The sequence below is a fragment of the Salvelinus fontinalis genome, chromosome 8, assembly GCF_029448725.1.
Source record: "Salvelinus fontinalis isolate EN_2023a chromosome 8, ASM2944872v1, whole genome shotgun sequence".
In the NCBI taxonomy this organism is placed as follows: Eukaryota; Metazoa; Chordata; class Actinopteri; order Salmoniformes; family Salmonidae; genus Salvelinus; species Salvelinus fontinalis.
This window is the reverse complement of record NC_074672.1, coordinates 30,504,396-30,529,411: the sequence shown is the minus strand read 5'-3', so window position 1 is coordinate 30,529,411 and position 25,016 is coordinate 30,504,396. Positions and strand designations below refer to the sequence as shown.

Below are 25,016 nucleotides of genomic sequence, written 5' to 3'. Positions count from 1 at the left end.
GCTCCCACCTGAAAACATAGTAGGAAAACTGCTGTTAGAACAAACATACTGAATATAGGGCTATATTTCTGGCTCTTCTCTTTACATTGGATTTAAATAGATTTATATTACATAAATATACAGTAGTTTCTTCTACAAATGTGTGGAGCTTGTATGTGGAAACCCATTCGCAGTAGCCAGCTAGGAACTGGGTTCCCCCATATTGTTTTTATAGTAAGCCTACAGTAGTCAGACATACAGTATAATCAGGAATGTGATCGTCAAAATAAAGACAATCATGGGTAAATGCTATCGGTCCACTTAGATTGTAAAATACAGGTGTGAGAATCGGCCGTCCGGATTTTCTAGGGTCAAACAATCAGCAATTACAGATTGGTCAGAAATATCAGTAAATCAAATCCCCTCTTTCAGTAATTCCTAAGGAAAGTGGTGTACTTAGTCCTTACTAGGTCCTGCCTGTGCCTGGTAACAGCACGTGTAGCAGCGCTGGATAGTGGTTATAAGCAACATGAGCTGTTGCTTCGGGTCCCCAGTTGCTAGGGGGCCCCAGACCCAATGATTATTATATATAATTTTTGGACGAACTCAGTCGGTGTCTCAACTTACAGTTGAGCGTTAGAATAGTAGAATACACAAGGTGCAAGTTCAAAATGTAGTTGTGCATCAGCAGTTTTTCTCTTGTTTTGTCAGTCACTGACAATCACTCAATTAGCCATGTCAGCTAACAATTTTTCGATTGTTAAATTAGTCTAGCCAGTTATCTAAACTTGTAGTAATCATGGCCGAATATCAACCGGGCACGTGCTCAAGGGCACGCCCCATTGATTTTCTTAGTCACTCTGACATTAACATGGCATAAGTCATGGCAAAATGTGTAGAATTGCAGGTAATTCACTTTGAAACAGCAAAAAAAATCTCTGTCCATGGCTAAATGAGTAGAATTGCATGACATTTGCTATAAAATGTCACAATATCTCTCCAACCCATGGCAAAATGTGTAGAACTGTAGAAAACTGCTTTAAAAATGTATATTTTCTCTAAGCCCCAATGATTAAATGTGTAGAATTGCAGGAAATGAACTTTAAAACATTTTCCCAAAAAAATCTCCACCCTTAAGAGGGGGGTCAAACATTTTCTAGGCCTGCTTGGCGTGGGGACCAACCAACCAAATCTCGCTTAGAGCCCCCAAAAGGCTAGAGCCGGTCCTGACTGGCCCTAATCTATCACTCATTGGACTTGCACTTAAACAGTGGCGTTTGTCAAATACAAAGACCTTTCCAATCCATCGTCATGAATAACGCAGAGTATCTGTCCGCAGGGTCACTCCATTTGTGGTTTCTCACAAGAGGACAACATTTAGTGCTAAAGGTACAAAAGACCTGCAGGTTTAATTAAACCGCCAAAGTAGGGCAAGCTTAATATGGTCTTTTCAAGTGCTACATCTCCTCTGGTTTACAGTAGCTCCACATCTTTGTTCAATGTGTGTGATGATTAAATGATTCAGATTTTCATTCATTATACATATTTGTAAACTGTTCATGTGAACATTAAACTATTAAGAGGTTGTGCAGCATTAGGCCCATGACAACTATCCTGGGTACCAGTCTTTTTAGATATCATTCCACTCCTGGAATTTGCCAAAGACAGGAGTGGCAAGGAGTGAAACATTAGCTAAAAAGACTGGTACCCAGTTTAATCAAAAACGAGCAGATGGTACGTGTAGCTACACATATGTTTAGGATTATGAAAAGTAATATGAGACATGATTTAAAATACTAATAGCTAGTTTGTGGAGCGAGAAATGTGTTGCTGATTCATTCAACCGCAAGAGATTCTCATCAGATATGGATTCCAATCATGATTGTGACTGACATTCTGAAACAATGTAAAATGTCTTAACTACACATACTGTAATATATATTAATCTTCTAGACATTAACCAGAGATAATAACCCAATCTCATGGAATTGTGAAAAAATGTTTACAAAGCGTGAAATAGAAGAAAATGGTAACGTGATTAAATCACATCCAATAGTGATCCAATTCATTTTTCACAGAGGAACAAGTGACCAAAGGGAAAATACAGGGTCTTTGAGGCTTTACAAATAGTAGTACATCTTTATTAATATATTTTCATAAAACAATTTGAGACCGTATCAAAAATTCAGTAAAAACCTTAGATTTTTTTTCTCAACCATTTTTCCTTATGGTGATATCAGATATGAAACGTACATTATTCACTCGTCTTCCTCCCACATCGTATTCTTTACAGGATGCAATATTTTCACTGATGGGAAAGTCAACTTTTTTTGCCCCCTTCAAACTATGATTTATGACATCGTGATCATAAATCTAGACAAAAAATTGAGAATAAAATTTCCCTCCCACTAGCATAACTCTACTGATAAAACACATTAACGTTATGAGATCTTCAGTTTCACAGGCACACCATTATGTACATACACTTGTCTCACAACTGATGACTGAGAGACTAACGATACAGTGCAGCAGCATAGAGGCAGAGAGCACGGATATTGCAGAACTGTACGTTCCCCCTCACTTTTCTTATTTCATTTATTTAAAAGTTAAGGTTATTTTCTTATTGTGATAAAATCTCTTCTGCAACAGACCTGGTCCAAGGGAGACCTGAACCCCAAAACTTACATCAATACTAAAACAATTGATCAATCTAGTAGCCTAATTATTTACTTCCATCAGTACACTCTGCTGCCTAGTTACAGCATCTCATTGACCCAGCATTATGATGAAAAAGAAAACAGGAATGCTTTGCTTTATCACTACCTTGGCAACCCTGGAATAGTATAGTGCCTTCAGAAAGTATTCATACCATTAGTGCACATTTTGTGTTACAATTTAAAAATAGATTTTTTTCTCTCTTCCCCTTCACCCATCTACACACAATACCCCATAATGACAAAAGTAAAAACATGTTTTTAGAGATGTTTGCTAATTTCTTAAATGTAACATAAGAATTCATACCCCTGAGTCAATACATATTAGAATCACTTGTCAGTAATTACAGCTGTGAGTCTTTTTGGATAAGTCTAAGAGCCTTGTACTCAGGACATGGTCAAATTTCTTTGCCACATTTTTTGCAGTTTCACTGTACTGCACATTTTTACTCCTGAACGTATTTAGGGTTGCCATAACAAAGGGGTTGAATACTTAAACAAGACATTTCAGCTTTTCATTAATTAATTTGAAAAACATTTGAAAAAGCATAATTCCACTTTGACATTATTGGCTAGTGTGGGTAAGCCAGTGACAAACTAAATTTAATCCATTTCAAATTCAAGCTGTAAAAAGTCAAGGGGTGTGAATACTTTCAAAAGGCACTGTATAGTGATCTCTCTGTTTCAGGGGCAAGTTAATACACCGATGTATATTGACGTCGTTATTACTCCTGTTTTGTAATCCCCTTACATTAAGAAGTGTGGTCACTCACTATCAGTCTATGATTTACTTGTTGATCAAGTACAGTACCTGTATAGCAGAGGATATTTCAGTCCCATTATGCATAAAAAATAAAAAGTGTCCTTTTTAGGCTACCAGTTAGAATGTTCAGTTCTGCCGGACACAAAGGGCTAGTTTTATTAGGCATCTGCACCAATGAACGTTTTACACCTGTTATTTTTAAGAGGGGATATAACGTAAAAGAAAGAAAGGGGTAACATTAAGAGGAGAATATAAAATGTAAGGTTATGATGTAAATAAACGATGGTTTCATGTTTTTAGTTTGACTTTGTCTTAGACGACCTTCTAAAAATAACAGGAGCAAAATCTTAGTAGAGCTAACCCAAAGACCGATAAGTGATATACTGTAATTGGTATAAAGATTAACTTTGTGATTGAGAGCCTACAAGTCTGTTGTCATGGTGACATTTGCTCCAAGGCCTTTGCAGCCTACAGTCTCTCGCTTTTGCATTATTTTCTATACAATAGAAACAGTACATCTTCAAAGATAAAAATTATTATTCTTGGCAAGAACAGATCAAAATTTTAAAAAAAGATTACGCAAGAGTCGAAAGCATAACTATGAAGGACAACAAAAGAAACGAGAGCTGGCGTTTACAAACGGTCTCTGTCCAGTTTTCCTGTGCCAGTGTTAGACTTATACAGTACGTTATCCATAGTGGTCACTTACACAGACGTGGTCGTCTACTCTGGCTATGTCAAAGCCATCCCACTGTACAGTGTGTGTAAAATCCCTACGGAAATTGTCTTCAAAAGAAAGGTCACCACAGCCCCTCTTCCTCCATCCCAAACCCAAGGCTCCTGTAAGCGTTAGGGAGGCACGTAGGGAGGTGGTGACCTGTAGGATGTCATGTTCTTGGGGCGGGACCCTTTCCCCTCGATGGGGACGGTGAAGGGTGGCGGGGGCTGATAGGGGGGTGCGTTGGGGTCATCATCATGGTAGATGGAGTACTCCTCCATCAGGAGATCCTGGTTGAGCAGGGTGCTGTGAGGGCCAGCCATGTTGGGGTACTCCGGAGGGGGCAGGGGTGGCTTCTCCTCATGCAGGATGAGGGGGATACTGGAGGACGGGGGAGACTTGGAGTCATCCAGCTCATCTGCAAAGATGATGGGCACGCCTTTCTTGATGAAGGTGGCCTGCTCCTCAATGCTCATCTTGCCCTTGCGCTTCTTGCGGTAGCAGACCATGGCGATGACGCCGGCAATCAGCAGTAGCGCCGCCACCACCACAGCTGGGATAACTGTGTGCAGGTAAACATCGTCACTGGTGCTACGACCAGTGCCAGGGGAAGGAGTGGCTGGAGGGGGAACTGGGATGGTCACCTCTCCTGGGGGCACGAACGTGTAGGTCTGGCATTTGTTGGTGCCGCGGACAGAGATGTTGATGGGTTTGAAGTCTGGCTCCATGGCATTGGAGAAGGCCAGAGTGGGCCTGCCCTGGGGGTCGGAGATCTTTCTGCTGAGGACGGTGATCTGGTCCTTGGGACAGGGGCTCTGCTGGAGGCTGTTGTTGGTCCACTCCACCACAATGGAGCCCTTGGTGATACTCCGCAGGGTCACTGTGCTGGTGTTCCGGTCACCCAGTGCATATGCCAGCTTCTTAGTCAGGAGGATCTTTTTGTGGACGTTGTTGGCCAATGTCTTGGGTTCACCATGAAAACGGGCGGCAAAAACAACAGAGGGATTATCGGTGGCTGGCCAGCGGTTGACATGGACCTCAAAGGCATCTATGGTGCTCATGCCTGCCTTGTCGGTGGCCAGCATAAAGTACTCGTGTTTGCCTGCGTGTTCTTTCTCTGGGAGACCGTACAGGAGCTGGATGGTGCTGTTAAACTGGATCCAAGAGGTCTCGCTCACCACTTCGTTGTGGTTCTTCCTCAAAGTCAGACGCAGCTTGTCTGTGGTGCCGTCCTCTTTGTCGAAGAAGGTATCTGGAGGAATCTTCACCTCAAAGTAGGTCCCGACCCAGGCATTCACCTCGTCGATGGGGTTGCGTAGCTGGGGCTTCTCATTGTTGTAGTCAGGAACAGGAGACAGAGGGGTGGTGCGTCTGGGTGGCTTAGCCGTGGTGGTCTTAGGTTCTCTGGGCACTGGAGTGGAGGTTTTTGCCTTCTTGGTTTTCTTGGTGGTGGAGGTCTTTGGCCTTCTAGTGGTGCTTGGTGGGGTGGGAAGAGCAGTAGCCTCTGGAATAGCGGGCCGGGTCAAAGTAGGCTGGATGGGGATGGTACTGGTGGTGCCCAGGACCCTAGTAGGCTGAGGAGCCCCTATAGTAGGAGTGTGGGCTATCTGATCTCTCAGCCTGTTAGTGGGCTTCACCGGCAGGGGCAAGGGTCCACGGACAGGAGGAGCAGAGCTGTCAGTGGCTGGGGAGATGGAAGGGGATGTGGGGGTGGGAACAATGCGAGTAGGGGGCTCAGGGTAAGTGGTTGGGGGGAGCAGGGAGGGTACAGGGGTGGGGGTGTTTCCCAGCTGCCTCCTGACCCGTTTCACCAAGTGGGGTTTCTTGTTGACGATGTGCCAGCCTACCACTGGGTAGCCTAGCTTGGACGACATGGACCCATCCTTGGCAGGCGATTGGACGCTGTTGATGTTCGGAATGTTAGACTGGTCCAGGGCGCAGCCCAGCTTCCATGACAACAGGGCCCCATTCTCCACCACCTTCTTGGCATTTCCGGGCCCAGCCATGAAGGCGGACATGTCGAACAGGCGGTTGTTGATGACAGGGACCACCCTCATGTGCTCCAGGGGGACACCGGAAAACTTCTTCATGCTTGCCAGCAGGCCTACCCTCTGATGAGCGTTCATCTTGGTGAGGTCGGCATCCAGGATGATGGTGAGAACAGTGACGGGCTCCTCGCTGCCGCAGGTGAATGGCTGGAGGTTGTTGGCTTCAGCCTGGAGAGCCAACAGGGCCGGCTCACCGTCAGCCCACTCCTCTGGGTGCACCTCAATAGAGAAGACGTTTAGGCCATGGCCACTGTTTACCATCTCAGAGCCAGAGAGGGAGATATGGTAGACACCTCTGTCCTGCGCCAGGGCCAGGCCTCGTAGGATGCAGCTCCCTGTGGCCCAGTACAGCCAGGAGGGTAAGTGTTCCTTTCCCACCTCAGTTAACTGCAATAGGAGAGAAGAAGAAAGGTTTAGAGATAGGGCTCATAGATCAAAAAACTCTGAAAGGACAGGGTGTTTCACACAAGAGGCTGATCCTGATGTGGAAAACTCAGTCTCACATTTTTCTTTGACTCATTTCGTCCATCTGTACTGCGGTCTCTATCGACGTGAGCAGGAAGCTCTGCTCCCAGTGAGCCCCTATTCACAAAATGACAGCCGCCTGAGTCATCTCCCCTTCATTTTGAGACATTACGATTTGTCAGGATATTATTCCCAATAATACAAGGAGCCAAAAATAATATCTTTCAATTCAAACTCCTCAAGGAACAAATTGCACAACAGTCAAATAAAAATCAACATTGATACAGTGAGAGATAATGTACTGAGAGGCATGAATATTATGCATATCCATTCCATACATAGCATTGAAAATATGTAAATATTTGGCTAGTTAAGAAGCGTAAAGGCTAAAACAAATTGCTGCCACAGAATGATCTAGCCTAGAGTACGTTTAATATCCAATAGAAATCATTGCAGAAGGGTTCAAAATGTCCATACGAGCTTGCGGAGGAAAAACTGAATCGGAAATAGAAGAGAATGAAAGGGTTGGGGTTATGTAAAGTTAAGCCTATTGGGCAGGACTACAATGCTGCCCAAAAAGGCTTTGTTTCCTCCATTCTCCATCCACACAGATTGAAGGCAATTTTCTGTTCAGCTGTAATAACTGTTCCCAAAATCCAAAGAGAATTTGAGCGATGTCTTATGTGCAAGGTAACCTCCTCACATTGCTATTTCAACATGGACAGGAAGACTGAAAAAGGCACTATTGTGATCAAGCCTCTGGGCACAAAGGATTACAGAAATGAGGTAGAGGAGCATACAGAGTGACATGTTGAATGTTATACACAGAGTGTACAAAACTTTAAGAACACCTTCCTAATATGGAGTAGCACCCCCTTTTGAACAGCCTTAATTCATTGGGGCATGGACTCTACAAGGTGTCGAAAGCGTTCTACAGGGATGCTGGCCCAAGTTGATTCCAAAGCTTCCCACAGTTGTGTCAAGTTGGCTGGATGTCTTTTGGGTGGTGGACCATTCTTGATAGACACGGGAAACTGCGCATGAAAAACCTAGCAGGGTTACAGTTCTTGAACCACTCAAACTGATGCGCCTGGCACTTGCTATACCCTGTGCAAAGGCACTTAAATCTTTTGTCTTGCCCATTCACCCTCTGAATGGCTCACATACACAATCCATGTCTCAAAGTTTAAAAATCCTTCTTTAATCTGTCATCTACAATGATTGAAGTGAATTTAACAAGTGCCATCAGTAAGGGTTCATAGCCTTCACCTGGATTCATCTGGTCTGTCTAGGTCATGGAAAGAGCATGTATTCCTAATATTTTGTTCACTCAGTATAACTTGGGTTGCAGAATTACAGGAACTTTCAATAAATTCCTTCTTTTTTTTTGCTTTTCCAGAAGTCCTGGTTGGAAGATTCTAGATCTCCTCATTTATTGAAAGTTTCAGTAATTTTGCAACCCTACATATAAACTGTCATATTACATCATATAAAGGAAGTCAAACATCTGAGCAGCTTAACATCAAAGTTAAATTGCATACATGTATTCAATGGCACGATCGCATTCAGGACATCATACATTTCCTTTTCATTGAAATACAAGAATACACTAAAAGGTCCGTTCTAGAGAGCCCTGTTCAATCAAAACCGATAACCAGGTTTCCTAATGTGAGCTATGACGAGCGAGTCTGCAACGAACATAAAGCACTGTATCAACTATTAACTTGGGTCCAGCCCGACGCTTGCACTTTGCAACATTGCATAAAATATTCTTGGCCCTCAGTTTCCCCGCCAGTGAGCTCAGGACAGAAAACTGTAGGCTATTTGCGCAAGGGATAAGAAGCAGTGCTTGACTTGGGCAAGAACTCACTGGAGCCGATGACCGGCACATCAAATGTTCTACTGCTTGAGCTCCTCCATTGGATCAGACAGCATGACAGTTTTCCCTTTCACGCTGAGAGGTTATCAAAAGGGAGAGCTGGAAAGATTTTTCAAATGCATTGAGCTATACAGAGCCTTCTGCATTGTTACAACATTTGGGAGCCTCCTACCACATTGTCCCCACCCTCCACATGGAGCCTCCTTACCACATTTCTGGATCAAGCTTAAATTAGCTTTTAGTCTAGGCCTCCGCAATGGATTAGTTCACTGAGATGGGCCAAATATATATCTGTGTTACTGCTCGACTAAAACAATCTTGGTTGACCGACAGCTTAACGACCAAACAATCGACCAGTTGACTAATTGGGTTCAGCCCTATTTATTACTATCAATGTTCATATGGACATTACAGCGGTGGTTTGATTATCACCATTAGATCCACCACCAGTATGTGGGGTGGGTCACTATATTCAAATCAGGAGTAACATCCTAGTCATGACAATGCTTACCTTAACATTGCAACTGCCATTCTTCGCCCTGGGCGGAATCCTCAACTGGAAACCCTGGCCCACCACCGCTGAAGAGTCAGGGATTCCTGCAGGGGCCACCTCTGTGACCGCAGCCAGGAACTCTGGGATACCCGTGGGAGGTCCCGCTGTGGTGACAGAGGCTGCAGTCTGCAGGTCAGAGAGGACAGAGGAGTGCATGGAGGCTTCCAGGTCCACCGACAACATCTCCCCCAGGCCCTCCACCAGTTGTCTCCTAGGCACACTGCCCTGGACCAAGGCCACCAGTAGCCCCAGCACTAGGGGGATAGTCCTGCCTGGGGGAGGTCTGGTTCTCCCCACACCTCCACAGTCCCAACAGCTCTGTTTACAGTGCATAGTGGTAGGCCTATGCGTTCCCCGCCTCCTCCTTAGGACGATTTCAGGACCACATGCACCGGAAGTCAGAGTGGTGGAACAATAGTGGTGGATTGGTTCCTCTGGATGTTTGTCTTTGTTGATAATTAATAAGGTTTTATTTTGTGTTTCCTTTGTCGTCTTCCTCTGTTATCCATGAAGAGAGTCTGTGGCAGGTAGTTAGTCAGCCATGTTAGTCAGCCACTGCAAAGAAAGAGAACCACTGTAAAAACCTGATATCATTTTTTTAATTAATAAACTCATCAAGTGTTATTTGTCTCCACAAAAGACCTCTCAAGCCTGTGCGGGTGAGTCCATTTTTCAATACTGTATAATAACAAAGAAATTCTCTGCACCCATTGTGTTGGGTTTTACAAAATATTGAGCGCAAAAGAGATTTAACTAACAATATTTCAATGCAATGTTCCATGAAGTGGGCGAACGTAACAATGACAAAACAAAACGACTGGGGCAAAACTGAGTGCTAAAACATTTTGCATTCCCAGGATAGAGACGTTTGTTTTTTTGCCTTTATCAGAGCAGTTATGAACTAGCAATCTAGTGTGAGGCCTGACTAAATGAACACGCAGAATCTAAAAACAGGCTTTGATACAGAAGACCAAGCATGAAGTAGTATTCCGATACAGACACTGACATAATTATTTGCTAAGAGGGTATGTTGATCTCCCACTGATCTCTTCGCATGTCATGGAGTTTTCAGAATAGCAGTTCTCATGAGATGGCAGACAGAGTCAAAGGTTGTTTGTCTAGGTTGTAAGTTTTAATTAGGTGCCCTGGGGGTGGGAATTAGAGCCTCCACTGTGCTGACCCAGCCAACCCCAATTCTGTAACGCTGAGAGACGGGTAGTCCAGGGTCGGCCAATCGCCTGGAATCCTAATGCCAAGCAAACATAGGCTGTGACGTCAGCTCATCAGGACTATACCAGACCATTTTTCACAAGAGAATTTGAATGGAAATGAGCATTTATATTGCCTAAACAGGAAAATTCCTATTTACAACTGACAGCTGTTATTGCCTGGTTGTACTGTTCCTATGTCTAATTTTCTCCATTCAGTTGTGTTCTGCGTGAACTTATTCACAGGTAGGATTGCAAAGGGTCGAAAACTTTCCGGTAAATTTCCACAATTTTTCCATGGGAAGTTAAGCCTGGGAATGTATCTTAAATTCCTTTTAAAAAGTTTGCTTATAAACTAGAGGTCGACCGATTATGATTTTTTAAAGCCGATACCGATTATTGGAGGACCAAAAAAAGCCGATACCGATTAAAATCGTCCGATGCTTGTTTGTGAAAAATAAAGGGAACACTAAAATAACACAGCCTTAGATCTGAAAGAATTATTCTTATTAAATACTTTTTTCTTTACATAGTTGAATGTGCTGACAACAAAATCACACAAAAGTGATCAATGGAAATCAAATTTATCAATCCACGGAGGTCTGGATTTGGAGTCACACTCAAAATTAAAGTGGAAAACCACACTACAGGCAGATCCAACTTTGATGTAATGTCCTTAAAACAAGTCAAAATGAGGCTCAGTAGTGTGTGTGGCCTCCACGTGCCTGTATGACCTCCCTACAACGCCTGGGCATGCTCCTGATGAGGTGGCGGATGGTCTCCTGAGGGATCTCCTCCCACACCTGGACTAAAGCATCCGCCAACTCCTGGACAGTCCGTGGTGCAACATGGCGTTGGTGGATGGAGCGAGACATGATGTCCCAGATGTGCTCAATTGGATTCAGGTCTGGGGAACGGGCGGGCCAGTCCATAGAAATAATGCCTTCCTCTTGCAGGAACTGCTGACACAATCCAGCCACATGAGGTCTAGCATTGTCTTGCATTAGGAGGAACCCAGGGCCAACCGCACCAGCATATGGCCTCACAAGGGGTCTGAGGATCTCATCTCGGTACGTAATGGCAGTCAGGCTACCTCTGGCGAGCAGATGGAGGGCTGTGCGGCCCCCCAAAGAAATGCCACCCCACACCATGACTGACCCACCGCCAAACCTGTCATGCTGGAGGATGTTGCAGGCAGCAGAACGTTCTCCATGGCGTCTCAAGACTCTGTCACGTGCTCAGTGTGAACCTGCTTTCATCTGTGAAGAGCACAGGGCGCCAGTGGCGAATTGTCCAATCTTGGTGTTCTCTGGCAAATGCCAAACGTCCTGCACTGAGTTGGGCTGTAAGCACAACCCCCACCTGTGGACGTCAGGCCCTCATACCACCCTCATGGAGTCTGTTTCTGACCGTTTGAGCCGACACATGCACATTTGTGGCCTGCTGGAGGTCATTTTGCAGGGCTCTGGCAGTGCTCCTCCTGCTCCTCCTTGCACAAAGGCGGAGGTAGCGGTCCTGCTGCTGGGTTGTTGCCCTCCTACGGCCTCCTCCACGTCTCCTGATGTACTGGCCTGTCTCCTGGTAGCGCCTCCATGCTCTGGACACTACGCTGACAGACACAGCAAACCTTCTTGCCACAGCTCGCATTGATGTGCCATCCTGGATGAGCTGCACTACCTGAGCCACTTGTGTGGGTTGTAGACTCAGTCTCATGCTACCACTAGAGTGAAAGCACCGCCAGCATTCAAAAGTGACCAAAACATCAGCCAGGAAGCATAGGAACTGAGAAGTGGTCTGTGGTCACCACCTGCAGAACCACTCCTTTATTGGGGGTGTCTTGCTAATTGCCTATAATTTCCACCTGTTGTCTATTCCATTTGCACAACAGCATGTGAAATGTATTGTCAGTGTTGCTTCCTAAGTGGACAGTTTGATTTCACAGAAGTGTGATTGACTTGGAGTTACATTGTGTTGTTTAAGTGTTCCCTTTATAATTTTGAGTAATATATATATATATATATATATATATATATATATATATATATATATATATATATATAAAATAATGACAATTACAACAATACTGAATTAAGTTCCTTGCTCAGAACATGAGAACATATGAAAGCTGGTGATTCCTTTTAACATGAGTCGTCAATATTCCCAGTTAAGAAGTTTTAGGTTGTAGTTATTATAGGACTATTTCTCTATACCATTTGTATTTCATATACCTTTGACTATTGGATGTTCTTCTAGGCACTATAGTATTGCCAGCCTAATCTCGGGAGTTGATAGGCTTGAAGTCATAAACAGCGCAATGCTTGAAGCACAGCGAAGAGCTGCTGGCAAATGCAGGAAAGTGCTGTTAGAATTAATGCTTACGAGCCTGCTGCTGCCTACCACCGCTCAGTCAGACTGCTCTATCAAGTCATAGACTTAATTATAATATAACACACATAAATACGAGCCTTAGGTCATTAATGTGGTCAAATCCAGAAACTATAATTTCAAAAACAAAACGTTTATTCTTTCAGTGAAATAAGGAACCGTTCCGTATTCTATCTAACGGGTGGCATCCCTAAGTCTAAATATTGCTGTTACATTGCACAACCTTCAATGTTATGTCATAATTATGTAAAATTCTGGCAAATTAATTACGGTCTTTGTAAGGAAGAAATGGTCTTCACACAATTCACAACGAGCCATGCAGGCCAAACTGCTGCATATACCCTGACTCTGCTTGCACAGAACGCAAGAGAAGTGGCACAATATCCCTAGTTAAAAGAAATTCATGTTAGCAGGCAATATTAACTAAATATGCAGGTTTAACAATATATACTTGTGTATTGATTTTAAGAAAGGCATTGATGTTTATGGTTAGGTACACATTGGTGCAACGACAGTGCTTTTTTCACGAATGCGCTTGTTAAATGATCACCCGTTTGGTGAAGTAGGCTGTGATTTGATGATAAATTAACAGGCACCGCATTGATTATATGCAACGCAGACTACTAACTAAATAAACTAGTAATATCAGCAACCATGTGTAGTTAACTAGTGATTATGTTAAGATTGTTTTATTTATATGATAAGTTTAATGCTAGCTGGCAACTTATCTTGGCTCCTTGCTGCACTTGCGTAACAGGTAGTCAGCCTGCCATGCAGTCTCCTCATGGAGTGGAATGTAATCAGCCATAATTGGTGTCCAAAAATGCCAATTACCGATTGTTATGAAAACTTGAAATCGTCCCTAAATAAATCAGCCATAATTAATAAGCCATTCCGATTAATCGGTCGACCTCTATTATAAACAGTGAACCTTTGTGAGATACACAAGGCAATTCTAGGTCTTGTAGCATATTTTGGCTAAACTATCCCCAATTCAATGGAATTGCAACCCTCTACAGATGTTTCTCAAGATCTTGCACACTAATGAGATGCTATTGAGCACACACTACTACACTGTCTGAGCAAAGGACTACATGCTTTCTGGTAAGTTTTGATTACAATATTGGGTGGGGTGAATATATTTTATATGACATAAATGATTTTTTTGTTAACTAGTAAATAGAAGCCTATAGCAAAGTGTGTTTAAATCATTCTAACTCAATTTCTGCTAGTTAGTTTTTGCTATTCAAGTGGGTTTTAGCTTGCTTGAGCCTGCTAAAAGAGTGTTAATTCACCTGTTTCCATACATGTTAAAACATTTACCTTACAAAGGAGTTGTTTAATCTAACTGCTTAACTATTTATCTGTCTTTATCATTGTACGTTATTTAAAACAAATCTTAACTTCTCCAGGGTAGGTAAGATGCTAACGTCCCACCAGGCCAACATCTGGTGAAACTGCAGAGAGCTAACATTTTAAATACACCATTCGTTGTATTAAACATTCTTGTAAATACATGTATCTTACATCATTTAAAAGATGAACGTCTTATTAATCCAGCCGCTGTGTCAGATTTCAAAAAGGTTTACTGCAAAAGCAAACATGCAACTTTCTGAGGACGGCGCCCCACACACACACACAAGTATTACTAGCATTTTCCAACCAAGCATTAGGGTCACGAAAGTCAGAAATAACAATAAAATAAATCGCTGACCATTGAAGATCTCCCTCTGGTGGCAATGCCAAGTGTCCTAACTACACAGTGAATGTTTGTTTTGTTTGATAAAATCTATTTTTATAGCCTAACACGAAACATTTTTAAACCGGTTGCGTCGTGATTTCCGTCTCATTCAACTTTGGATGAAGCGTTCGTGGTAATTACACACACTAAACAAACGTTTATCCAGTCATGGTTGGTTTCATTGCAATCCTCTGGTTGTTACTAACACAAGCATACATGATGGCTCTTTTCCCGGGACGTATTGACCGAAACAAACCGATTTGGAGACACCAATCAATGACCTCATTGCGCACCAATGGTATGACCGGTCTATCGTTGATTGACTGTATTTTGGCCCAATGACCACTGATCATCTTGAAATCTAGCTTGGAAGATAGCCAATGAGCTGAGGTAAAACGGCAATATGTAATGGTTATACGTTTGAAGACCAGCCTTTGTGGTAAACTCTGGCGTAAAAGAGGTTAATTCGCCATTGCAAATCCTACTTGACGGAGCCACGCGTGTTACGTATAGCAGTACATATTCAATAGCATTTTCTACAAGTTTATATATTTAAATTATGGCGAATAAATCAGGAAAAGCTAAAACAAAGTCTAAGTATACAGATTTAACCCAAATTAAAGAGGAAATTGATAGAGACAGCCCCCCATCTCACAGCTAACCTTCAGGGAGCTGCTCATCCAGGAGCTTGCTAGCTACAGCAAGTCCACTGCAGCACCTTCTGCTCCGTCAACCAGTGGTGTTCACCTGCCCAGATTCATCTCTGCAGGCATGAATGTGCCTCAGGGCAAAAAGGGCAGTGGGGAGGCGACGTTGTGCCCTTTGTCACAGGAAATGCCCCATCACCTGCACCACCTGTTCAGTAAGCCTCTGCTTTACAGCAGAAAGAGACTGCTATGGGCCATGGCACCAGCAGCACAATATTGTGAGGAGGACTGAGGGTCTTCACAATATTTATCTATTTATAAAATATACCATATTGTAAATAGAAAATGTGTAAATAGTTACCCTTGTTATTTGTTTATTATTTTTTTCATATATATAATTATTATTTTTTTTTTTGGGGGGGGGGGGGGGGGGGGGTGTTAGAATAGCATTTATGCATTTTGTATATAGTTCTTTCCTTCAAAATGTATCACTGTACCAATTCGGCCACATTTGGGTACATTTGTGTGGAACACCTGGGTGACTTGCTCAATGTCATGTAGCTCGCTTATTTTTGAAGTTTCGTCTAAAACTTTGCTCAGCTATTGTTGCCATCTTATGTTCTTCATTCAAATCATCCTATCTGTATGTTTGGCTGTTCTTGGTCATTTGAAAGATGATGCAGCAACAATAAAAAACAGAAAACGTATGTTTATTTCCTTGTATTGTCTTCTACCAGATCTAGTGTTATATTCTACTACATTCAATTCACATTTCCACAAAATTCAGAGTGTTTCCTTTCAAATGATACCAAGAATATACATATCTTTGCTTCTGGCAGTTAGATTAGGGTATGTCTTTAGGTGGAAATTGAGAAGGGGGGGGTACCCCAAAGAAGTTAAAAGGAAAATGCTACAGGCACTATCTGATGTGTGGAGACATTTTACTGCAGCTAATAAAGATGTGTACATTCTCAAATATTGTGCCAAATCATATGTGAAGAATGCAACAAAGATGCAGAATCTGGCCAAGTGCATAACGTTCCCTCAGCGCTCACAACAAGCAACCTCTGACAAAAGTCCCTCTACTTCTATTCGAGGTGAAAATGACGAACCAGACACCTTATCGATAGCAACAGCTATAGAAGAACGTAGTCAGAAAAATGCTGATGAATGTCTTGCTCGAGCTGTGTATGCAACTGGTTCACCTTGATGCTCACAATCAATGTGTATTGGAAGATATTTCTGAATGTTCTTCACCCAGCATACACCCCTCCAACCAGACATGCTTTCTTTACTAAGTTGCTGGATGCAGAGTTCAGAGTTCAAGTGAAGGTCAAGCAAGGCAGAGAAAGCAGACTGTATTGCAACCATCTATGATGGGTGGTCAAATGCTCGTGGGCAAGGAATTATTAACTACATCATCTCCACCCCCCAACCAGTATTCTACAGGAGCACAGACAAGGGACAACAGAAACACCAGTCTCTACATTGGAGATGAGCTGAAGACATTCAATGACCTTGGACCACAGAAGGTATTTGCACTGGTGACAGACAATGCTGCAAACATGAAGGCTGCTTGGTCTAAAGTGGAGGAGTCCTACCCTCACATCACACCCATTGGCTGTGCTGCTCATGCATTGAATCTGCTCCTCAAGGACATCATGGCACTGAAAACAATGGATACACTCTACAAGAGGGCCAAGGAAATGGTTAGGTATGTGAAGGGTCATCAAGTTATAGTAGCAATCTACCTCACCAAGCAAAGTGAGAAGAATAAGAGCACCACATTGAAGCTGCCCAGCAACACCCGTTGGGGTGGTGTTGTCATCATGTTTGACAGTCTCCTGGAGGGGAAGGAGTCTCTCCATGAAATGGCCATATCACAGTATGCCGATATGGACAGCCCCATCAAGAGGATCCTCCTGGATGATGCATTTTTATGAGGGGTAAGCAGCCTGAAACTCCTGAAACCTATATCAGTAGCCATTTCACAGATTGAGGGAGACAATGCCATCCTGTCTGATGTTCAGACTCTGTTTGCAGATGTAAGAGAAGAAATCCATACTGCCCTGCCCACTTCACTGTTGACAGAGGAAACTGCAGTTCTGAAATGCATGAAAAAGCGTGAAGACTCCTGCCTGAAGCCCATACACGCCGCAGCGTATATGTTGGACCCCAAGTATGCTGGCAAGAGCGTCCTGTCTGGTGCAGAGATCAATAAGGCCTATGGTGTCATCACTACCGTGTCACACCAACTTGGCCTGGATGAGGGCAAGGTTCTTGGCAGTCTAGCGAAATACACTTCCAAGCAAGGGCTTTGGGATGGAGATGCAATATGGCACTCATGCCAACATCTCATCAGCCACCTGGTGTAAGGGACTTAGTGGATCTGAGGCTCTTTCCTCCATCATCCTCCAAATCCCACCAACATCAGCCGCCTCAAAGTGCAACTGGTCCTTATTTGGGAACACACACACACCAAAGTACGCAACAGGCTGACCAATACAAGAGTTGAAAAATTGGTGGCCATCTGGACAAATTTGAGCCTGACGAGCCATCCTCAACAAGGTTGGAAAGTGATAGTGAAGATGAGGCCTCAGTCTGATGTTGAAGAGGTGGACTTTGAGTAGGTCCAGGGAGAAGACATGAAAGCCTGAAAGGAAGACAACCAAATCTTTAGTTTCTAGACTATCATTTTACAGATGTATGTTGAAAACGTTTTTGGGAGATGCGATGGATCATTGGGGATCATTCAATATTCCCTTTCTTTTGTTGTTCAGTGAAATCATCCCATGTGAAGAGTCAACTCATTTAAAGTTCAATTGGCAACTAAATTGTGTTTTTTATTTATATTGGAAGGATTTAATCATTTGCAATGTCTACTTATGATAAGATAAAAGGTTATTGTTAATATTAATTTGCATATATTCCCAAGGAAAGTTTCCACCTCTGAATATTCTCCAAAATGTGCAACCCTATTCAGAGGGATCTTTAAAAGCCTGCCCTTACAGTTCCTTTCAGAAAAGCCAATTAAAAGGGGATGAGAGAGTTCAGCACCACAAACAAGCACAGCTTTGATTCCCCTTTTGTCTATCTGACACTACAATAGTCATTCTGCCTTCATCAAACCCCACAGGCAACTGATAAGGCTTACCATACAAATGGATCTAAGCATTTTCTCTCCCCTTTAAAAACACATGCCAACATCATTCAGCCTCTGTAAAGAAACTAAAAGAGAGAAGGGAGGGTCAGGATCTCTGGTCTGTTCACTATGCTCCGCCGGCCTGGCTAACGCTGCTCAGAGGCCAAACCCTGTCATCACATTGCTTTCGAGATCAGACGTGATCGATTGCAGAACCTCAACTTAGATGCAAAGTCAGCAAATCGTCTAAAGTTAGGGCCAAGTGTTTTCCAAGGGAGCCTTCACTCATAGCGACTCAGTCGATCGTTTGAGTGGGAAATGAAAAGTTACGTTTTTAGGCCTATTCATTCAATATTTCAGATATTTTTTTAGCCCCCCTTTTCCTCCCAATTTCAATCTTGTCTCATCGCAGCAAAACTTTGCATTTTGCATGTGTGTAATGTGTGTGTAATGGACTGGGTCTTTAATTTTACTCCCCTTTTCGTGATATCCAATTGCGATCTTGTCTCATCGCTGCAACTCCAACGGGCTCGGGAGAGGTGAAGGTCAAGTCATGCATCCTCCGAAACATGACCCGCCAAACCGCGCTTCTTAACACCCGCCTGCTTAACCCGGAAGCCAGCCGCACAAATGTGTCAGAGGAAACACTGCTCAACTGACATTCAAAGTCAGCCTGCAGGCACCTGGGCCGCCACAAGGGGTCACTAGAGCGAGATGAGCCAAGTAAAGCACACCCGGCCAAACCCTCCCCTAACAACGCTGGGACAATTGTGTGCCGCCTTATGGGACTCCCGTTCACGGCCAGTTGCGACACAGCCTGGGAACGAACGCGGGTCTGTAGTGACGCCTCAAGCACTTGCAATGCAGTGCCTTAGACCGCTGCACCACTCAGGAGGCTCTATATTTCAGACTTTTAATGTCAGTTATGCCCCATTTACATACTTTCTACATTTTAAAGAGATGCATCGCTCTACAGAAACAGGTAGAGATGGATCTCTCTACAGAAACAGGTAGACCATTGATAATAGAATGCACTGCCGTTTTTGCTGTAGAAGGAGATTGTTATGACTAGCTCACCAGCTGGGTGAGAGGGAATGTTCCATTAAGCCCCATCCACAGGGTTCCTTTGCTCGGCACTATCCTGCATATAATTTGCAATGCTGGATGCAGGCAGGAACACACACCATCTCAAATGCATGGCTTATTTTAATTTTATTTACTGCTGCAAGGTCAGCTACACATTTCTCAATTGCTGATGTTGCCTAATTTGAAGCAATTGTACAATTCACAAGTTCGTAAAATCCCTCTTTGGCTGAGTAATCAGTCATCTACTTTCAACTTGAGATAATTTAACCATTTGTTTGACCAGTAGATGTCTCTATGGTGTTTAGGTTCACTACCTAACTTTTCTGAAGCTGTAAAGCATGACAGCTGTAGCTTAATACTCTGAACTAGTTAGTCATCCTCGTTTCACCTAAAACCAGTCTGATCTGATGACTTATTCCATAACTCTGAGACATGCAGATGTAGGTTAGATCAGAGATCCCAATCAAACCACTACCAGAGACAATTCTATGGTCTGCACTCTCCCTGTACACTCCCTCCTTGCATGAGGCTCTCTCCTTCCTTCCGCTAGGAGCCCCTGACTCAGAGCAGTCTGAATAGAAAACACTGTACAGTCACACTTTCTATAGCTGCCTCCTTAAGAGAGACACGGCCAAGATGGCAAACTGGCAGGGGATGGCCTATATTAGAAGAGGCTGGTGAAGTCCACAAAAAAAAAAAAAAAAAAACAGGCCTACAAAATGGACTGCTAGGCTCAAACATCCAATTCACTTTCCCTCTGCTTATTATGTAACAGCACAAACAAGTAACACACCTGCCATGTTTACACAAAAGTGTTTATATTTAATTCCGCCAATACCTACACCTTGCAATAATCTACACAGGCAAAAAAGCTATTTGTGCGACAGTGTGCATCAAAGTGAGCTCGCTACTCACTGTGGCCTAGATTCTATTATGTTCCAATTTCCTGAACATGATTCAATCATGTGTTCAAACCAAGGATTCATTTCAAGGCCCATTTCCCAAACAAACAAGAAAAGTATTTGATGTGTTTCTGTTCGCGCCATACCTAGCTACAGTGCAATAGCAAGGAGGAATATGATGCAACGAAAAACACAAAAGCAGTGAATTTCTTAAGGAGTCTGAGACGTTAGTTTAAATGGTGAAGACTTGTCAGTAGATTCTAACATTTCCGTTGTAGCCTATAACCAACAGTCGTGCCATCCCTGAGAGCAGCGATGGCACGATCCCCTTTGACATAAACCCTAGTTGGAAGCCTCAATTAGCCCAGTCTTGGAAATCTGTTAAACAGCAGGTGCTTAAAATTCAACAAAAAGCCAAGGAGCACCTAACAAAGAAACTATCTTTGTAAAATTGATACTTCTAAGAATGCAAAGTTAAGTTTGGTAAGGTTGCAATTAGGGAACATTTTCATTTTGGGAAGGTCTGTCAGTAGCCTAAATCATAACCAAACAGCTACTATATCTCAACTCCTCACACAATAACACAGAATAATTGGCTCAACTAACTTTAAACTAAAATTAATTCTTTTTTTTTACAAATTGAAAAATGCAGTGTGGCAGAGCACATTGTTAGGCCTTCAAAGCCTTGTGAAAATTATAGCAAATGTTATTACCATGCTGACAATTTCCTACCATATTTACAGTCAGAATAATATAGCCGTGTTCATCCCCATGTAGAAAGGATGTCTGCTCCATCCAGTTCCAACCAAAGAGGAAACGTTTACATAAAATTATATCCGTAATTCCTCTTCACAATCATTTGCAGTGGAAATAACTTGAAACCATCCAAAATAATTAGGCCTCAAATGCACAGTGGCATTCAGAGCAAATTGAATTGACGTATCCAAAGTCCACCAAAGCAGCCACTGGATAGTACATGATCTGAATATTAAACATTTCCACAAGACAAGCTTGCCTTGCAATCTCAGACGATTGGATGTTCCCTCTGTTACCCAGTCAGACCCCAACCACTGAACATAGCTGAAAGTAATTTAACTAGCTAGTAGGCTATTCAAATGTTGACCTTCGTATAAGGATATGTAGGCTAACTAAGTGTAAACGGGAAATGTTTAGCTAATGTTGCTGTGAAATCCAATCAAGCAGCAATTTAATGTGATTCAAATTATAAGACAGTAGTCAGTAGCCAATATGGCAAGGGAAGTTGAGCGAACAACTAATTTAGTTAGTCAGGTCTTAAAACCAAATTATCAACAGTAGCAAGATGAGACAATGTAACGTAGTCTAGTACTACTAACTAGTTACTTAACGTTACGTGCTAGCGTAGCTAGTTCAAAGTAATAAAGGTTCCCTGTATTTAAAATATGAGCGCTAAAAATACATTAATATTCGCCATAGCTGCTGTGAAGACAGACAATACTCTCAGCAGTGGCAAACAAACACAGCTAGATACTAAATTAGGTCAGCAAGAATGTTAGCAGAATAAATAATTGAACCTTGAATTATCGAAAAAGTCCTGATACAAAAAAAATAAAAGGTATTCTGTCATTCCATTACAAGGAGGGCCCTGCCTGCCCCGTTTCGGGTGGTATGCTAACTACCTAGCTACAGCAAGCTAAGTAGCTAGCTAGATAACGTTAGAGAAGCAGGCCATTGCTAGCTAGCTTTATTGGACTTCAACATATTACAGACACTTACAAACATCAATCGCAAAGCAATCCTTCCAACAGTGATGATACATTTTTTTTTAACACGAACTGATTGTTTTGGTAACAAATATGCCAAGAACCGCAAGCCGACACGACCATCATAGCGCTCGAGCGAGATGCACCTGTTCTAACCGTAAACGGAAAGGACTCGCGGTTTTAGCTAGTCGTGTGTTCGATCTAGGCTCGAGCTTCACTAAAACTCTATCTTGCCCAATGTAGCTAGCGAAGTTAGTTATTAAAACAGACAATTGATTCAATAAAAAATACGAACGTTTGCCTCCTTTCTCCCGTTCCATCCATTATTTTAAGATGACGACGAGAACCGAAGAATGACCACTGTTGTTAACCTTCCGTCGAGAAGATGCAGTAGAAGCTAGTCTCGATTAATCGAATGTGCTAGCTTAGTCTTTAGAATGGATGGTGACGAAAGACACTAACAATTTAGGAAATAAATGACACTGATGAATAATAAAAACGGATTGATTTTGTTTATTTTGAAAATGTGCTATTATATTGAGAGATAAATAATCATGAAAACTGACCTTGTAAATTTAGGTAAGAATGTTTCCTCTTTTCTCCCTTTCAGTTCCTCATCGGTGTGAAAAGAAAACCGCGATAAACTCAAAAACCTAAATAGCCATCGTTTACGCGTTTAGTGTCACTGGAAATAAAGACAAATTGGTAGGCCAACCCCGAAAAGTCGCCGCTATCCAGCTCAGTTGTCAAGGTATTTTTAAACATATGTTCAACATTGTTAATCAGCTGGAAAAGATTGCCACTTCACACGTCTCCTCGTCCTCCCACACTGCTGCTCTCCCCACCCTGTTCTTGGAGCTTCAGGTTTGTTATAATCTCGCTATATCACATAACTCCTCCCGTTTTCAGATTCACACCCTAATTTGCAGTAGTGTAAAAAGTACTAAATTCTCATACTTGAGTAAATGTAAATATACCTTAATAGAAAATGACTCAAGTGAAAGTCACCCAGTAAAATACTACTTGAGTAAAATTATAAAAGTATTTGGTTTTAAATATACTTAAGTATCAAAAGTAAAAGTAAAGGTAGAAATCATTTTACATTTCTTATATTAAGCAAACCCGACAATTTTCATATTTTTTTATTGACGGATAGCCAGGAGCACAGTCCAACACAGATATAATTTACAAACGGAGCATTTTTGTTTAGTGAGTCCGCCAGATCAGAGGCAGTAGGGATGACCAGGGATGTTCTCTTGATAAGTATGTGAATTGGACCATTTTCCTGTCAAAATGCAACGAGTACTTTTGGGTATCAGGGAAAATGTATGGAGTAAAAGGTACATTATTTTATTTAGGAATGTAAGTGAAGTAAAAGTAAAAGTTGGCAAAAATATAAATAGTAAAGTACAGATACCCCAAAAAACGACTTGAGTAGTACTTTAAAGTATTTTTTAGTTAAGTACTTTACACCACTGCTAATTTGTTTTTGACAGGGTCTAGGTAAAATGGGCCATAATTGCATAACTGCATCTACATGAAAGAAAAAAATTATCCTCAACCAAGCTTGTAACATTATTGCAACACTATAGTCTGAGAAAAAGATATATGCTGGTACAACATTTAGCCAACATTATTTGATACAAATCCTTTTTTGATAAATCTATTGATCTATGAAATGTAAGTTAATTGTTTTATTTTGCTTAGAGATTCGATCACAAGTTACCACATAGCCTGGCTGCATACAGTCTGCGGATGCTTTGTAAGAGCACTTAACAAGGGACTTTTAACCGTACAGCCTTTATTAGCATCTAACATAACACACTTGATTTTTTTTTTAATATGTTTTATTCAAATGTGATTAGGAATGATTGCACAATGACTTTGAACATGCACTTAATAAGAGGTGCACTTGTACTTAGCCTGGGAATCCTTGAGTGGAACACTTATGTACTTCATAATTGAGGAACATGATGTGAAAATGAAAGCTACTGTTGGACCCATTTAAAATCCTTAAGAGTCTATTGACGCACCCGTGCATCAATCTAAGTGACATAATGAAAAATCCCCATCAAAATCCACCAGTTTAAGCTAGGGATATCTGTTTATTTACATGGGCTGCATCTGAATCAAAACCTGTTTTTTGTTGTTGTCATTTATGAATGTGTTATTCAATGCGTTTCTATGGGCTGTAGTAGTAAAGGCCAAATATATATTTTTTTAATAATACTTATTTTAAAGGGGCCTAAAATTCTAAATAAAATAGCTGAATGACCACCCCCTTTTTAAGAAAATAAATAAAGTTGTTTTTTTACCTTACATAAAATACTTGACACCTCTCTGATGTCATGTCAGAGGAAACTGAAATCTCTTCTGTTATTTTCAAAGTTAAAGGGTAACTGGATATTAATATAGACTCTTAGGTTTCTTAGGTTGAAATCTACTGCTTGTCATCAAACAACTTGTCAGCCCTGATCATTCCTTCCTCTGGAAAATCCCTATAGACAGAGAAACAAGTTGACCATTATGTCCAAAGGTTGAGCTTTATGTCCGGCTATTGTTGTCAAAGAAGATGAGGAAATACTTACAAGGGGAGTGGTATATATTTTTTAAGTTAAGTTTTGGGCGGTGCTTATGGCCAGTGCCTTGTCATTTCACTAATTATGCAAACATTCCATTGTGGTTACTCAATAGGTGTTTTCCTATAAACATCACCACTAAACACACTTGTTAATCGATCTATAGGACTCTCCTGGGGTTGTGGAGGAAAAGTCCCAAATGTCCAGATGAAGTCATATTCACTATCAAGACATTGATTTACCTTTATCTGCTCTGAGAGATGATAACAAGCATAGGATGCTGTGCAAATCAATACATGCATGATCAATATGTACTATCACAGAAAGGCAGTTATGGGCTGAGTGAACACTTCTTTGAGAGGTCAGAAGGTGCAAAGACGATGTGGATATTGAAACTTGTCACTATCTTCTTTAAAGGTCTAAAGGCAAACCATCGCTGCGGTGCACATTGACTTTCCAAGTCAT

The 25,016-nt window shown here is 42.0% G+C and overlaps 1 protein-coding gene across 3 annotated transcripts; it reads right to left on the bottom strand.

Moving 5' to 3' along the window:
* Positions 1 to 2,104: 2,104 nt before the first annotated feature.
* Positions 2,105 to 22,835, bottom strand: LOC129861087 (dystroglycan 1-like). 3 transcript variants are annotated; one of them, XM_055932197.1, is made up of 3 exons: positions 22,539 to 22,835; positions 9,078 to 9,674; positions 2,105 to 6,609 (listed from the first exon to the last, which is right to left on the bottom strand). In XM_055932197.1, the coding sequence occupies exons 2-3, from the start codon at positions 9,450 to 9,452 to the stop codon at positions 4,306 to 4,308; spliced, it is 2,679 nt and encodes an 892-aa protein (XP_055788172.1). In that variant the 5' UTR covers positions 9,453 to 9,674; positions 22,539 to 22,835; the 3' UTR covers positions 2,105 to 4,305. The 3 variants fall into 3 exon arrangements, with proteins under 3 accessions (XP_055788172.1, XP_055788170.1, XP_055788173.1); XM_055932195.1 differs by lacking the exon at positions 22,539 to 22,835 and adding an exon at positions 22,268 to 22,393; XM_055932198.1 differs by lacking the exon at positions 22,539 to 22,835 and adding an exon at positions 21,986 to 22,200.
* Between the last annotated feature and the right edge of the window lie 2,181 nt (positions 22,836 to 25,016).